Genomic DNA, 17,049 nt, shown 5'->3' on the forward strand with positions numbered 1-17,049 from the left:
GACCTCCGCGACCTCTGCTAAGACTTCTAATGGGCGACTTGGATCTTTCCTAATAAGGTGGTGTGTGTTCATCCTCGTGTAGGTTAAGTGTGTGAGTGTGTGCGCGGGCTTTCATGTGTGTGACACCCTGTATATCAGCAGTGGCCCCTCTTGGCCCCCACTGGCTGTTTGTGGCCTCGGGGCTGTGCGACCAGAGCCGGTGGCAGTGTGTGTGTGCTCAGCAGGGGACAGTATTTAGGCACCGGGAGCCGTGGCCGGGGGATCTCTGGTTCCATAATGAGCTGTTGTGTGTCGTGGAGCTGTGAGGCCCGGGACAGAGGAGCATTGTGTGCTGCTCCACACAGCTCAGCAGAGGAGGCCCGACTGATGCAGGCTGGGAAGCACCACAGGGCAAACATCTTCTGGACACTTCTGTCTGTCTGTCTGTCTGTCTGTCTGTCTGTCTGTCTGTCCCCATCTTATTTCTATCACAGGCCGACATTGGCACAGTCAGTCACATTTCAGCAGCTAAACTGTAACTTAATCAAAATATTACAGCAAACAACGTCCCTGGCGTGTGTGTGTGCTCTCCCTTTATTTCCTCTCTTTTTATTTTGCGGTGGGAAGCAACTAAGTACATTAACTCAAGTAAATGAGATACTTGTACTTTACTTGTATTTCCATTCTATGCAACTTTCTACTCAGCTGTTTGATAACTTTAGTTACTTTGCAGATTGATTATTAGCTGCAACATTAAAGTGATGCACACATTAATGCATGACTAATTATTATCAAGTGATACAGTGTCTGGTTCTGCTAATACTTTTGTACTTTTTTTACACGGTTAATGCTATTATTATTATTATTATGCAAGTATTATGTACAAGGCATTACCAAGTGGTCAAAGGAGGCTACTGCCCAAAAGTTTGTAGCATTTTGATGATACAACACTGCACACACAACATCTGTGAACAGGACAAAGACATTTGTGTCGTTTTTACACTTTTCAGCCGCTCTCTAGAATTATTTTGAAGTCTCGTTGGTTACGTTTGTGACGTGTTTTCCACTCGTGTTGTCTGTGTTTTACTTTGTTTACTTATCTTAAGCCCAACCGTTCTGATTTCCCTAAACCTAACCAAGTGGTTTTGTTGTGCAAACCTGAGAGTTTTGGTTTAAATTCACGATGTGAACCACATGAAAAATCATGTATGTACAACATTTTGGGCAAAACCGATAGTTTCTAAAAATGTCTTTCTTTATCTGGCCGTTGTTCATTTTCTTTTCCTCCGTCTCTGTCTTGGCTGACGCCGTAACGAGAACAATAGGCCTTTCATGACGGGCTGCAATGCAACGACAATCCTGAACGAAGATTCACAGCTTTTTGTTTTTGAATGACCGACATTTCACATTTAAGAACAATATTTCAGTTATTCAACCTCAATTCAGGGTTTGCATCATGACTGATGGAGATTTGTTAGATGTTGTATATTTGTTGTATATATTAACGGCACCAGAGGTCATTACGGTTGCACTTATGCATTCATGTCCGCAAGAAACATACAACAAAATACAAGTCATAAATCAGCATATTTCTCACTCTCTACTGGTCAACATCTCATCCATCTTTCTGTCTCGTTGCCTTTAATCTCTTTCCCTCTTCTCTGACAACAACAGAGCCTTTCATGTGCTCATCTTTTCCTCCAGAGCCCTCAGGCCCTCGCCCTCTTTCTCTTTCGTTCACACAGACTAATTAAATGTTCCGAGAAGAACTCATGATTGGGAAGTCTGCGCTACTTTCTCTCTTTGTCTCTCTCTCTCTTTCTCTCTTTCACACAGAAAAATATCTCGTAAAGTCAATACTTGAATTATGGCCCTTGATTGAAAATCAAAGTTGTTTTAAAATCAAGACACAGATGTTTTGTTTTCATTAAATACATCACTTTATTTGTGGTTTTGGAATCGGTTAGTTATAGACAAATAAAATTGCAGAAAATATGTTATGAAATACATTATTTTCATGTTTACAATATACTAAAAGAGGAAGAGAAAGCAACATATAAAATAACCAGGTGTGAATTGGGTGTACAGCCCACAAAATGAAAGTTAGAAAATCAAGAGAAATCCAAAGAAAACAAATGAAACCAAAGAAGATGTAGAAGATCCCACAAGGTAACGCAGAAATATCGTTGTGGAACCGTGACGCCCGTCTTTTCCCCCCGCAGGTGAAAACAGTTTGCGTTTTTTCCCGCACTGTTTCTGTAGTTCGCGCTGTTAGCACTGTTAGCGCTGGTAGCACTGCTAGTACTGTTAGTACCGTTAGCACTGTTAGCACGGTTAATGCCGTTAGAACTGTTAGCACGTGTAGTACCCTTAAAACTGTTAGAACCGTTAAAACTGTTAGAACTGTTAGAACCGTTAAAACTGTTAGAACCGTTAGAACCGTTAGAACCGTTAGCACTGCGGGCGCCAGGAGTGAAGCTCGCCTAGAGCGCCACATGAGCTCGGGCCGGCGCTGTTTAGGCTCCTCTTGGCGGGCCCTGCTCCAGCAGCTAAAGGCTACCATGGCGAAAAGAAAGGCAGAGCAGGCGCCCCAGAAACAGGTCTGCCTAACGTTCAAACATGAGGGGCTAGATGAAATAGTTCATACTGACACAGGTAGGATGAAACTTTCAGACATATTTAAATATGAAGAATATGAAGTTATTAAATTGTTTATATAGGCTACCTTTAGGGAAAATGACACCATGTCAATTTAACAGGCCTATAATTATTGTTAAGCACGGCATTAGCATTTTTCTTTCAATGAAGTTCCACTTAAATGTTGTACCTGCTGAGAAATGACTAAACACCTTTGATACTTTTATTTTAATATATATATCATTATCAGTCATAACCAGTGAACCAGTCATAACCTCCCCTTATTGAAGTTCAACAAAGATCCTTTAAGTTCAACTGAACTGACTGGTAAAACACCATCATTAAAATGTTCCCAAAGTCCAGCCATTATAAAGGATATTGAATAAATATCAACCTTGTATACATATTGATGCATTTGCTGTCATCTCTTTGAATCCCCTATGGCTAACGCAGGCTTGTGGTCATTTTCGGCAGGTCGCGTGGTTGTGAATTGCTCACAGTGCTGAAATGTGCGCTCAGAAAAAAAAGAAATTGTTCAGTGCTGAAAAAAATTAGAGGGAACATTGGTTAGGACGTTAGCACCGTTAGAATGTTAGCACTGTTAGAACTGTTAGGACCATAGAACCGTTAGCACCGTTAGCACTGTTAGAACCGTTAGCACCGTTAGAATGTTAGCACTGTTAGAACTGTTAGGACCATAGAACCGTTAGCACTGTTAGAACCGTTAGCACCGTTAGAATGTTAGCACTGTTAGAACTGTTAGGACCATAGAACCGTTAGCACTGTTAGAACCGTTAGCACCGTTAGAATGTTAGCATTGTTAGAACTGTTAGGACCTCAGAACCGTTAGCACCGTTAGCACTGTTAGAACCGTTAGCACCGTTAGAATGTTAGCACTGTTAGCACAGTTAGCTGCGAGCAACCGGCTCAGCCGTCGCCATGTGGGGAGCCATTGAGAGGCAATTAGAGATATAGAAATCCCAATCTCGTATATAGTCGACGCATTCTCATCCAAACACGTCAAAGACCGCAGCTCGGTCTAAACTGTGACGCTCTACGTGACCCTCTATCCTGGCAGAGACGGCGCGCACATTTACTTTTAAAAATAAACTTCCATCTTCACAGGAATTTAGGTTTAGAAAACCACTTAGTTAGGAAAAGAACGTGGTTTACTTTAACCGACTAACGACTCACGTGACCAACGGCAGTAATGACTCACATGACTCACACGACTAACCACTCACTTCACAATGTGTCACCTTTTAGCTTGAGCCTTGTGTTTGTTTGACCCATACGACCAGCGGTGTGGACACTGTACCGCGCCAGTCGCTCTGGGCGTGTAATAAAGACGCATTGCCAGCGAGAACGGGTCGATATCACACCTCTCATGTTTTCTACCAAAGACTTCACCAGAGGGCCAGAATAAGGAGGCGTGGTCTGTGAGGCTAGCCCTTCAGACAGGTTAGTTAATTTAATGAATTTACCATTTTAATAATTGATCAAGCATTTGAGCCATTTTTTATGCAAATAAAGAGAAAATCCTCTCCACTTCGAGCTTATCCAGTGAGAGGATCTGCTTTTCTTTGTCATACATTGTAAACTAAATGTCTGTGACCATATAGGTCACAGATGAAGCTGTCTGCAGCTTCTCATCATCGAAGGCCTGAGAGTTCACCAGGTTCACAAGGTGGACTTGACTTCTGCTTAATTCTCTTTCTTTGAATATTTCAACATTTTAAGAAGTCCCACAAAGATTCTCGCAATCAAGAGAGAAGCTACAAGACAACAAGAGTTATTACAACTCTGGGTTATGTACAATAATCAGGTCGCCACGCGTTAAACAGCACAATCTCATATTCACAAAGCTGAATCACACATTTGTGGAACTCAATATTCTCGGCATGAAGTGACGGCAACGGTGGAAGAATTTTAAGTGTGGCGAACAGCCGAAATATATGCGTGACTAAACGGCGTATGACTGAGGGCCAAAACCGTCATAGGGTCCCAATGTGAATGCCACCATTGTGCGCGTCGCCATCGCCATCTTCATCATCGCCATCACACTCTCTTGACATCCTCCCCGCGAGGCAAGACGTCAGAGGCCCGAATGTGGAGTCTATTTCAGATTTTCTTTTCTTATTTGGGGGTTCTCTCTCTCACACACACACACACACACACACACACACACACACACGCACACACGCACACACACTTTGTGTATCTCTTTCTCATCAGCACCACAAATCGCTTCCTAATATCTCTCTCTGTTTTTTTTTGTTTTTATTCCGCTCCTTCTCTCTTTCTCTTTCTCAGTCGAGGCGAAGAGATGCGGACGCAGCAAACCTCCGAACAATAGGCCATTCATGGTGTCCTGCAATGCAATGATGATCCCGCTCTGCCCCCCTCCACCCCGGCCTCCCACCCCCACCCCGCACCAGCCTCCACAGCTGCACAGGAATGCGGTCCAACAAGTTACCCGCTCCGTCGCTAGCACCGCCGCCACCTCACCAGCGCTGCCGCCGTTGCAACCGAAGCCCCTCTTCTCCCAAATAAAAAAAAAAAAAAAAGGCCGAGAAGGCAAGAAACTATAAGGGGGTGGAGGGGGACTCTGCAGACGGAGCACAAAGAGAGGATTCATGGTCGGTCACATACACTCCCAGAGGGAGAAGAAAAAAAACAGAGGGGCACCCATTTAAGTGTGGTGCAGCTGCACTAATTTACTGGGTGAAAATGGGAAGAAAGAAAGAAAAGGAGTGACAGGGGTCAGATAGCAGAATCATTTTTTATTCATCCCCGCGGATGGCGTGCCACTGCATCATCGACACGTACAGAGTCTGCACCAAAACACCTGCAGCCCTCAGTGTGATGCAAATGCTCCCGTCTCCTCGTGAGCATAATTTACCAATAAAAGCGCAGTTCTGAGCCACTCAGGTCACCAAACTCCTCATCCCAAGATCTGAGAGAAGTCCGCAGCACATTGTTTTCTCACACATGTTCATTCTAAAGACAACCAGGTCGACACACAACCTCTCAGGTGGCAACAACAACAATGTGGAGGATGTCTTGTGGAATCACAGCACGGGACTCAGACATCAGCTGGAGGAGAGCTTCTGGATCACATGTACAGTACAGTGTGAACGTCCGGGTTAAAATATGTGAGTCACATGAGGCTCCGTATTATTGATAGTTGCAGAGCTGGAATTCCCCTTGGAACAAGAAAAGGAAAAGCACTGACATCAACTTGTTTTTTGTTTGTTTGTTTTTTTACAAAACCCTGAGAGAAAACAGCATTTATGAATCAAACGCAGTGTCTTATGGCACACCAAAAAAAAGCCTCTGTGTCCACCGGTCGAATCCACATCTTCTAAAAAATGACGATCACATTTTGTGATGAAATCTGCAGGCCGAGAAAGAAAGAAGAAGACGCGCTGCAGCTCCAATCCTCGCCATTCCTGACGTGTGTTTCAAACCCGTCACTGGGAACAAATGACGGCATTCATCATTTCAGGCCCCAAATGTGCCTATTGACGTGAGGATGAATGCTTTCCACCAATTATACGTCAGTTTAATGCAGAATGTGACCCAGCATGGGAAAATTTGACCGCTGCTTGTCTTATCTGCATCCCTCTCTCTCTCTCTCTCACACACACACACACACACACACACACACACACACACACACACACACACACACACACACACACACTAGCACACACACACACACACACACACACACACACACACTAGCACACACTAGCACACACTAGCACACACTACACACTATCTGCATCTCTCTCTTGCCTTTTTCTCTCCATCCATCGTCAGATTTCAGGAATTTCCCCCCGGGGGATGTTCAAGTATTAAGGCCAAAGCAAAAAAGAAAAAGGCGTTTTCTTTCCTTCTCCACTCTCTTTGTCCTCGCTACCAACCTGATCACTTCATTCTTTCTATCTGATCTAATAAAGAAACAAAATATATATATATATATATATATATATATATATATATATATATATATATATATATATATATTCTTCAGTGAGCCTTGAACTCATCCCTCCTATCCGAATCACACGTGTAAGAAAAGAAAAACGTCCCTCCATGACTAAGCGTGCACCTGAAGCCTGACTCTTTGACCCCCCCCCCCCCCCCCCCCCCCCCCCCCATCAGATCATGAGACCTCGTCCTCCCATCCTCTCCCCCCAGGAGCCGCAGGAAACGGGCTTCTTGTGACCCAGCGGTCGGCGCAGCCATGGAGAGGCCCATTACAGCAGTCACATGGCAGGTTAGGACTGATGCGACCATGTGAGCTCTATTTTCTAACAAGTTACAGCTTCCCCGAGGGCCCATGAGAGGCTCACACAGGACGAGGCCCGAGCTAAACATAGTCAACCAGCTCCAGGACACACACAGGAGGTGTGTGGGGGTGGGGGGCTTTGTTTGGATTTGGGTGACAGGTGGAAAAGTTGTTTAATTTCTCTAAACAAGTTGGCTATTCACATCTTCTTTTTTTCTTTTTTTTAAAGAGGAAATATGAGCTTTTTAGCTCTAAGATGTGACATCCAACCTGCGAACAGTGTAAAAACTCTGACAGGAGAATGTTCAAGGTCTCATTCAAAAGATGATCCACAAAAAACACCTGTTTGAGTGTCAACATGCCCCAAGAAGGCGTATGATTTCCAACTGTGCTAGAGGACGGAATGCAGGTTATCAACGTGATGACATAAATACGTTAGTTCTATTAAATCAGAGCTGATATAATCGCGCTGCGGGTTCAGCAGAAGGAGTTTGACGTCCACTTAATTAACTCATTTTCAGGACTGATTCAAACCTGAAGTTCATTTTTTGTTTTTCCTCAAAATTGTTTCCCACTGAACAAGAAGAACTTCAGAACGGGCGTTTCGTTTACAGGCACAACACAAGGTATCACTATAATGTTGTAAAAGCAGGCATCCGAGAATAAAGAGCTGACTTAGAGGCATCGGGCCTGTTTTCTTGGCTTGAACAAAAGGCCTGCAGGCCAATGAAGTGGTAAAAAAATAATAACCACATACAGTAGTTGTAGTCAAAACGAGTATCTTCAGAGATTAATCGTATTGAGCGGCGCGTGGAGGCCCGTTGGGGACGAAATAAACAGATGGACCCTCCGATGAAAACGATCATTTAATAATAATAATAAAACTCAACTCTTCCTTTGCGCTTCATTCGTTAGAAGGAACAGATATTAATGCGGAAAATAACAGTGAATTAAAAAATAATAATAATGGATTGGATGTTCTGAAACATCTCCTCTGGGCTCTGTGATAAATAAAGGCCGCTTTCTCTCTGATTGTTGGATTATAACCGATTTAGTGTCAGCTAATAAAAATACATATATTAGAACTATTCGTTCTTTATTGCTTTATATATATATATATATATATATATATATATATATATATATATATATATATATATAATGGTTTAGGGGCATGACTGTACGTAAGCAAACTAAAGCTTTTAAAAGATTCGATTGATTGTTTTGTTTCATTTACAAACATTTGATCATTTTTGCGCACACAGAATTATTAAAAATAAAAAATTCACTGGACGTGTATAACATGCATAAAATGAAGCAACATATTAGTTGTTCATTCTCAACCATTTCGTTTTTCAGTAGAGAAAAATAAATAGTTTTAGGTTCTGGGTTAACTTTTAAATTTTTCTTTTTAAACAGGTTCTTTAATTTCCAACATCACCAGCAAACCTATAATTTCATATGAAACGGAACCACTGTGATTACAAAATATATATTTTATTATTTTGACAGCAGCAATGCAGTATAACCTTCGCGAGAAAAATAATAATAGTTTAGCCAATAGAGGAGACACAAATAACCCTGTCACAGAAGAACGTCACAGCAACACAAAGACACACAGCACCTGATAATAAAGTTATTAATAAGTCTACGAATGTGATAATTATAACTTCAAAATGTGTTTAATTATTACGAATTTGTTCAGCAAAAGACACTGACGATAAAACATCAATTTAAAAAAAGCCTCTGTCCGTGACAGCGCCCTGAGGGTCGGGGGTCCGAGCACTGCATCAACTCAACACCCCGGGAAACCGCAGCTTCCTCCATGGAGCTGCACGCTTCCCCTGCAGATAACCGACAAAACCCCTCTGCGTGTCTGCGATACGGACACAAACACTCCACGAGCCTCAGAGGGCCTCGAGGATCCCCCCACACACACACACGCACGCACGCACACACCCTCCTCGCCGCACCCTGCCACCTCCCTCCACCATCATCCCCAAAACACGAGCCCCCCATACCATCAGCACCCTCCGAGGCCCGGGTCCAGCCAGGTGCCACGCTCGCGCTCATGAGAGGCCGGGACACACCGGGAGATCCACGCGGCCCGTCTGCTCGTTCTGTGTGTGTGACTGGTGTCTGTGCGCGGGACATAAGGGGAGAAAGACGCACACATCGCTCTCTGTTATCAATTTTTTTTCTCCATGTTTTGCAAAGCACAACACTGCTTTTTGTTCCCCCATTTTTTTTCTTCTTCTTCTTCTTCGTTTAGGAGGGTTAATGGACAGAGGCTTGGGCGTTTGATCACATGGCTGCGTTTCACCTGAGAAGGAGACAAAGAGAGCAAAGAGAGCGAAGAGGGAGAGAGAGAGAGAGAGAACCGAGAGGTCAGGCTCAGAGAGGCAGCGGACACACAGGGGGGTATTGTTGCATTCATTTGGTGTGTGCGCGTGCGTGCGTGCGTGTCTGTGTGTGTGCGCGCGCGCGTGCTCATCAGATGCTGCGAAAGTCGATTCCCTTCCTTCCCATCAAGCCACGCGTTAACGGCACAAATCACGGCCCTGAAGCAAACCACTGTGTTTCTCCGCCACGGTCTTGTTTTAAATACGACCGCAGTGACGTCACTTCATGTATTCCATTTATCTTTGTATTTTTACATGTTTTATAGTTCATCTTAATTTTGTTTTTCTTCTTTTGTCTCTCTATCTGTCTCCGTCTTTATCTCTTTTTGCTTGATCACACTATTTTATATTTGATTTGATTGGAACAACTCCGCATTGGTCTCCATGTCAGTCTCGAGGCCTGGCCTTAAAGTTGATGGTGACTTCTAGAGAGCAAAACAAGTGAAACATGTTATCATCGTTTTGTCATTTGATGAAACAAATACATTTTTTTTAAATCCTCAAATATTTCCCCAATACTACATGCCATTCCCTTATTTTGTCTGTGTGTGATGTCACCGTTATGGGCGTGGTCGAACGTCAAACGTCAGTTTTTTTTGTAAATATCTCACGAATACAACTTTTTTTTTAAAGACATGTTGACTCTGATTACATTTGGGAAAAAAAAGAGCAACGTCATCTTCAGTTTCCTTAGATATCTGCATCGGGCTCTGTGCTTCCAGCTTAATGTACACACACTATACCACACATTATCATTCATGAGCGATGAGGTGCTCAAGATGCTACAGTAGAGGTTGGTAGTTCACATCTGATCAAGGATGCCGAAATGTTAAATCAACATCTACTTTCGAAACAAATATTCTGGAACATTTCACATGTTTGTGGATATTTGTTTTCCTGCAGGAAGTGGCCAATACCTTTCCCATCATATCATTTGTAACAATAATATACACACATGTATATACATATTTTCAAAATACATTAATTCTTTCCAATTCTAAATCTGTCATTTTATATAAATAATTGTGTTTGCATAGCTGCGTAATGATAAGGTGTATTTGGTTTATTTAAAAAAAAGATTATAATATTTTTTTAATGCAATTTAACGTCAGATAGAGAATATTGATGCAGGATTAATTATAAGTGACTTTCTGACGATCTAACTGTTTTATACATACGTGATTATTTATTTATTGGCCTATATTTGCTTCTAAAAATACGTGCCATTAATTTACTGAACTTATGCCTCTCTGATATATTTTATTTGTATTATAAAGATGTGAGATCAAACAGAACTGGGTTAAATCAGAGCTGAAACATTTTTTTCCTGACGAACGTGACCACACGAGGCAATACCTCTCCCCGTGATTGTTTACTTGTTTGATAAAACGTGTCAACACGTCCCACAGAGCTGGCCTTCTCCTGCTTCTAAATGGACGCACTGTGGAGTCATTTAAACCACTCCGATGTAAAAATCTCACCTCTTCCTTGTTGGAAACGTTGCAGTGATGGACGGACGGGCATTAACAGTGCGCGGCTCTCGGCCAATCAGAGAGCGACGGGGTAATTACGCAGCCAATCAGAGCGCGGCGCGGTGCCTCGGAGGGGGCGGGGCCGGCTGTGTGCTGGAATGCCGCCTCTCTGGGAATGTTTTCCACTTTCAATCACTTTTTTATTTTTTTCTCTCCCAGTCCTCCTCACAAGGCGCTCTTTAAGCTCCGGTGTTGCCACACAGAGCAGCCATTCATCGGCTCTGCAGGCAGCCACACACACTCCCATGTCGAACCACTGGACATCTAAATTGGTAAGTTATGTAATTTTTTTTTAACATTAAATTCATATGATGAAGGGGATATTTCATATCAGTATTTAGGCCGCGTGCCAGTCGCGTTATTTCTCATTGGAAGAGGGTTAAGCGTTAATTTAGGCTTCGATGAAAATACATGTTTCTGGACGCGTTTCTTGGGTCCAAATAGCATTATCATTATTAGGCTGTTATTATTGGCTGGCTGCGCCGTTATATGGTCACTTTTAATCCGCTAACCTGTTTAAGTAAAGTAAACCGGCTAAATTATGTATTTTTTCCCCAATTGTTGGACTTGATTAGAACTGAATTGTTTTATTTGTATTTTTTAGGTGTGACTGCTTTTGCCAAGACGGATTTCCAGACGACGGTGGAAAGGATTTGGACATTTTAACGCAGCAGTATGGCTTTACCTGAGAGGAGTCAGCAATAACTGGGATCGCCTCAAGACTGCTCAACATCTTATTCAAACCAAACCACGCAGAATAGTTTGGACTCTCTCAAAAACTCATTCGCGGATTGTTTTGTCGTTAATTAAAAACACAAATCAAATATAAAAATGTCCGGCGAGGAGCACAGCCTGTCCGAGGCGGAGCTGAGTCCCGGAGGCTCAGACGACGGTCACTCGCTGTCACCGACTCTGCCCGCGGCGCCGCCCCGCCAGGAGTCGCCTCTGGCCGGGCCGCCGCCGCAGCTCACCTCGCTGTGCGTCGCGGACGGCAGCGAGGAGGACGCGGGAGGCGACGCCGTCAAGACGGAGCTGGACGACCGCTTCCCGATCGGCATCCGGGAGGCGGTCAGTCAGGTGCTGGACGGATACGACTGGACGCTCGTGCCGATGCCGGTGCGCGTCAACAACGGAAACAAAGCCAAGCCCCACGTCAAGAGGCCCATGAACGCCTTCATGGTGTGGGCGCAGGCGGCGAGGAGGAAGCTGGCGGACCAGTACCCGCACCTGCACAACGCGGAGCTCAGCAAGACCCTGGGGAAACTGTGGAGGTTTGTATGGGTTGGGGGGTGTTGTTCCACAGAGGAACAGTGTGGCCACAGTGGCGCGTTTCCTGTGTCGCCTGTGCGTCGAGGATAAGTGGGGCCACAGATGCTCAACTCAAAAGCAGAAAGTGGCAATCTTATAAACTCAAGCTGCTGGTTGTAAAAATAAGAAAACACATAGAAACTAAAATGGATTTGGTGAAATTTTTCCTTAATATAATTGATATAATGTGTCGCCAAAATGGCGAGTTTTACCCTCCTCATCCTCTGCGCTTGAATGCGACAATATTTATAATTTTCAGACATATTCTAATGTTTTCCCATTGATTCAGATAGGCCTGCGAGACTAACGTCGCTGCTTGTTTCACCCCCCAACCCCACCCCCAGGCTTCTGAACGAGGGCGACAAGAGGCCATTCATCGAGGAGGCGGAGAGGCTGAGGAAGCAGCACAAGAAGGACTACCCGGAGTACAAGTACCAGCCCCGGAGACGTAAAAACGGCAAACTGGCGACTGCTGGCGAGACGGACAGCCAGGGGGAAGGGGAGGCCAGCCACTCCCAGTCTCACTACAAGACCCTGCACCTGGAGCACAATGGCGGCGCTGGCTCTCCCCTGGGGGACCTGCACCACCACCACCATCACCACCACCATCCTGCTGGTATGGACACCATCATCCTAGTTTACGTTCTCACTGTTTGAGAAAGTCCTTCCTTCCCGCTGCTGTCAGGCTGCATAACAAGCTGAGCTCACAGTAGACCACAAACACTTTCACACTTTAACACTTTAATCACTTTTGACCACTTTAAGTACGTTCATCATCTGTTGCAATATATAATACATTTACATACTTTCATATACTTGTTTTTATTCCGTTTGTATACTTAATATTGCTATTGTATTCTTCTTTACTCTTTTTATGACTGTTTTACTGTTTATTTATATTACTTTATTTGTATTACTACGTGTCTCTTGTGTGCGCTGCTGCTGTAATCCTGCAATTTCTCCACTGCGGGTCTAATAAAGGATTATCTTATCTTATCTTATAAAAAAGTGGATCGAAATGAAAATAAACCAAAGAGACATAACTTAGTTGTACCTGCTCATGTGGTCCTTCTCCTCTCCCCCTATAGGTCAGGGTCACAGCCCACCCACGCCTCCCACCACCCCGAAGACAGAGCTCCAGTCTGGGAAGCTGTCGGATGCGAAGAGGGAGGGGGCAGCAGGGGTGGCCGGAGGATCAGCGGGACCCAGGGGGGCCCTCGGGGTGGGAGCCGAGGGGCCCTCCGGGGGCTCGTCCTCGTCAGGCGCCAAACCCCACATCGACTTCGGCACCATGGACATTGGCGAGATCAGCCACGAGGTGATGTCCAACATCGAGCCGTTCGACGTGAACGAGTTCGACCAGTACCTTCCGCCAAACGGCCACCCGCAGAGCGGGGTCGGGGGCCCCGGCGCCGGGTCCTCGTCCTCGGCCTCGTCCTACGCCTATGCGCTGGCCGCCGCCAGCGGGCACTCGGCGTGGCTCTCCAAGCAGCAGCAGCAGCAGCAGCAGTCTCAGGCCTCCCCGTCTTCCTCCGACCTCTCAAAGGCGCAGATCAAGAGCGAGTCCGCGGCCGGGGGCCACTACGCAGAGGCCTCGTCCTCTCCCTCCTCAGGCGCCCACGTCACCTACACCCCGCTCAGCCTCCCTCATTACGGCTCCGCGTTCCCCTCGCTGGCCTCCAGGGCTCAGTTCGAGTACGGAGAGCACCAGGCCCCCGGGGCGTACTACGCCCACTCCGGCCAGGCCCCGGGGCTGTACTCAGCCTTCTCCTACATGGGCCCTACACAGAGGCCTCTGTACACTACCATTGGAGACCCCTCCAGCGTGGCCCCCTCCCACAGCCCTACGCACTGGGAGCAGCCTGTTTACACCACACTCACAAGACCTTGAGGGAGACCGGCTGAGCAGAGGGAAATATGGGAAGTGTGCGAGTGGATCCGTGTGTGCGTGAGGGTGTGCAAATATGTGAGCGTGTGACTGTGTGTGTGTGTGTGTGTGTGTGTGTGTGCATGTGAGCGCCCGTGCCATATTGATGTTATACAAGAGGTTTTTACTTTCTTTTTTTTCCTAGCCGATATGATGCAAGACGCATCCACGGGGCCTCAGACGAACAGCCACAAACTCACACGACACAAAGTGTGACTCGTGGGTCAGCTGCCAATCAGAAACGAGATATGCCTTAACAAACGTGTGCCATCGTAAATTGTATAAGTCTAGATATACAGGAAGTTTGTGTCCAAGACGAGTGCGACACTGAGCGGACGTCGCATTGATGAGTGACTCTGACTTGACCCGGAAACGATGGGTTTAGATATCGACATAATCAGATTTTTATTAACCAAACTAAAGCTGAAAAGATGGGGGGAGGGGGTTATTGATGTTGTTGTGTTATTTTATATGAGTAGTAAGTTTATTGTCGTTGTTGATATCCTAGGGTGTAACTTTATTGTGACTGATTTGATAATTACACTAATACATCTGCACCACTGCTTTGGGAAAAGCATGTTTTTTGTTTTCAACAAGATGTTCCCTGGAGTTTTTTCTTCTTCTTGTGGCCAGAAAAGGATAGAGGAAAACTTTTTCTTTGTACATAGCACACTCTGTGTTTCTATCCTTTCATCGCATTGACTTTACGGAACTGAACAATTTAGCATTTAAGGGGAAAAATAGGAAAAAGAGAGGGAAAGAGATGTATTTCAGCTTAACGCTCAGTCTTGGACACTTACCTCAACTCTGTTCATTTTGTGCCAACAGCAAAGGAGAAATACGACACTGGATACCTGTGCTAATAATGCTGAAGGTGTTCTCAATTTCAGAGCAGTCCGCATGTGCTTCCGTCTTCCTTTTTCTCTCTCGCTTTTTAAGTACAACATTTTTGCTGAGTCGCGGCAGATTTCTTTCCAATAACTGAGTTAAAATCTATAAGTGCAAAGTCTCCACCAAATCTCTTCAGATAATTGGCCAGCTTTGGGTCCTACTTAAGGATTAGAATCACATGTATGACTGCTCTGCACTGCATGTAGGCCAAAAGCATGTTTTCGTCTTTCCAGTTTTTTTTTCTTCTTCTCCATATTGTGCCCAAACAGCCCTCTTCCTCTTCAGCAATGTGAATAATGGTCATTACCACGGGCTGCACCTCTATTATGTGACGCATCCGTCATCATTTTATACTGACCCCTCTTACCATGTAGTTATTATTTTTTATGTCAGTAATAATGCATTGTGTGTCACCCCTTTGCTTCTTCCATTTTGTATAATTCTGGATAGTTTTGTAAAGTGTTTGCTATACATTCACTTGAGTATTTTTGCTTCCATACGAGAAAAGCAATGTCGAAATGTTATTGTTGTCATCTATTAAATCAATTTATTTATAAAAAAAACAAAAAACATCCTGTGTCAGAGTGTTATTTCAGTGCAGCGGTAAGCAAGTGAGGGGTGAGAAAGAAAAAAAAAGTGTAGCAACACGCAGCTGACGTGTGAACTGTAATAACAACACAATCAGTGCCCCACCAAGCTAAGCTGTTTAGTGTGTTTGTGTGTGCGGTAGGCTAAAATTGACTACTAATTCCCCACATTTAATCGGCTGGGGACTGCGTGTTACTGAGAAACACAAAGAGAGCCATTCAGCGAGGCAGAGGGACAGAAAGAGAGAGAGAAGGGGTGGGTGTAAAGAGCCAGAGGCAAGGCCAATTTCAGCTCAGAGAACCAGCGTACACTTGGACTTTTGTACAGCTTCCCTTTCACTCGGCCCTCTCCGCTCCACCTGAGGCTGCCTTCCTGCCTCCACACCCAGCTGCTGGTTAAACCCATTCAGCGGGCATCCAACAATCTGAATGTCAACCTCACTGTAGTGGGCGGGATTGTGTGTGATGAAGATGTAGGACAAAGGTGATGATAGATGATGTGGTGTGTTTTTCTTTTCAAAATCTAAAGATTTTAAATCTGGGGAGAATCCATCAGTAGAAGTTCACAAGGATGCAAAATGCATTGAAAATTGACCGCAGCAAAATATTAGATAGATAGAGAGATGGATAAATAGGTATACATTCTATTTGAGTATTTATCTTACTAAGTAAGTTTCACTCCACTGTTATTTGACAGCTTGTTACTTTGCAAAATTATATATTTTTTAATGAATTCACTATAGATTTATCTCACCAAAAGTGTAGAAACCTTTAAAATATGCTCCCTGGTGACGAGCTGGAACATGTTTCTTACATTATAATGCCTTACTAACAGCTATTTAATCATATGGTATATATAATACAAATATGCCACTCTGAAAAGGGGCCATTAACTTTAACCAGTATCGGTACCCCAGACCAGCTGGTGGCGGTAATGCACCTAAAAGGAGGAAGAAAAGGAGAAAGGAAAAATATTCTTTTTTTTATGTAATATCTTTTTATTTATTATTATTTTCCCCTACATACTCTAATACGGAATGTACCTCAAATGTGGCCTCGCAACACGTTCATAGACTGTAAACGCAAAGAAGAAGACGAAGAAGAAACCCGTGACGTCATTCCAGGGGCGCCAAATCCGGACGAGACAGAAACACAACACGGAGTTGTGAAGAGCGCTGTCACCGTCTACTGAGGTGAGAATGGGCTTTGTTCAACTATGAAGAGTCCCGCTGCGTTGAGGGGGTTCTCGTGAGAGCCTAAACTTTTCGTTTTGACAGAAAACCCCGGTAACACCGGCTCCGGGTAACGTTAGTTAGCAAGTCGGCTAACGTTTGAGTTTGCGACGTGAATAACGGCTCAAGCGCGAGCTCACGCGTCTGTTGTGTTTGCTGCTACTCGTGTGACTTCGGCTGACATGGCGGGAGTACAACTTTAAAACAAGATGAGATAAATATATCTTAAGTTCTCTCTCTCTCTCTCAGCCGCCGTT

The 17,049-nt window shown here is 44.5% G+C and overlaps 1 protein-coding gene across 1 annotated transcript; it reads left to right on the top strand.

Moving 5' to 3' along the window:
* Positions 1-11,678: 11,678 nt before the first annotated feature.
* Positions 11,679-15,531, top strand: LOC306738404 (transcription factor SOX-10-like; the record flags this gene model as incomplete). Its single annotated transcript, XM_079220252.1, has 3 exons — positions 11,679-12,118; positions 12,500-12,771; positions 13,244-15,531. The coding sequence occupies 3 exons, from the start codon at positions 11,679-11,681 to the stop codon at positions 14,044-14,046; spliced, it is 1,515 nt and encodes a 504-aa protein (XP_079076378.1). The 3' UTR covers positions 14,047-15,531.
* Between the last annotated feature and the right edge of the window lie 1,518 nt (positions 15,532-17,049).

The sequence above is a fragment of the Taurulus bubalis genome, assembly GCF_910589615.1.
Source record: "Taurulus bubalis genome assembly, chromosome: 6".
NCBI lineage: Eukaryota > Metazoa > Chordata > Actinopteri > Perciformes > Cottidae > Taurulus > Taurulus bubalis.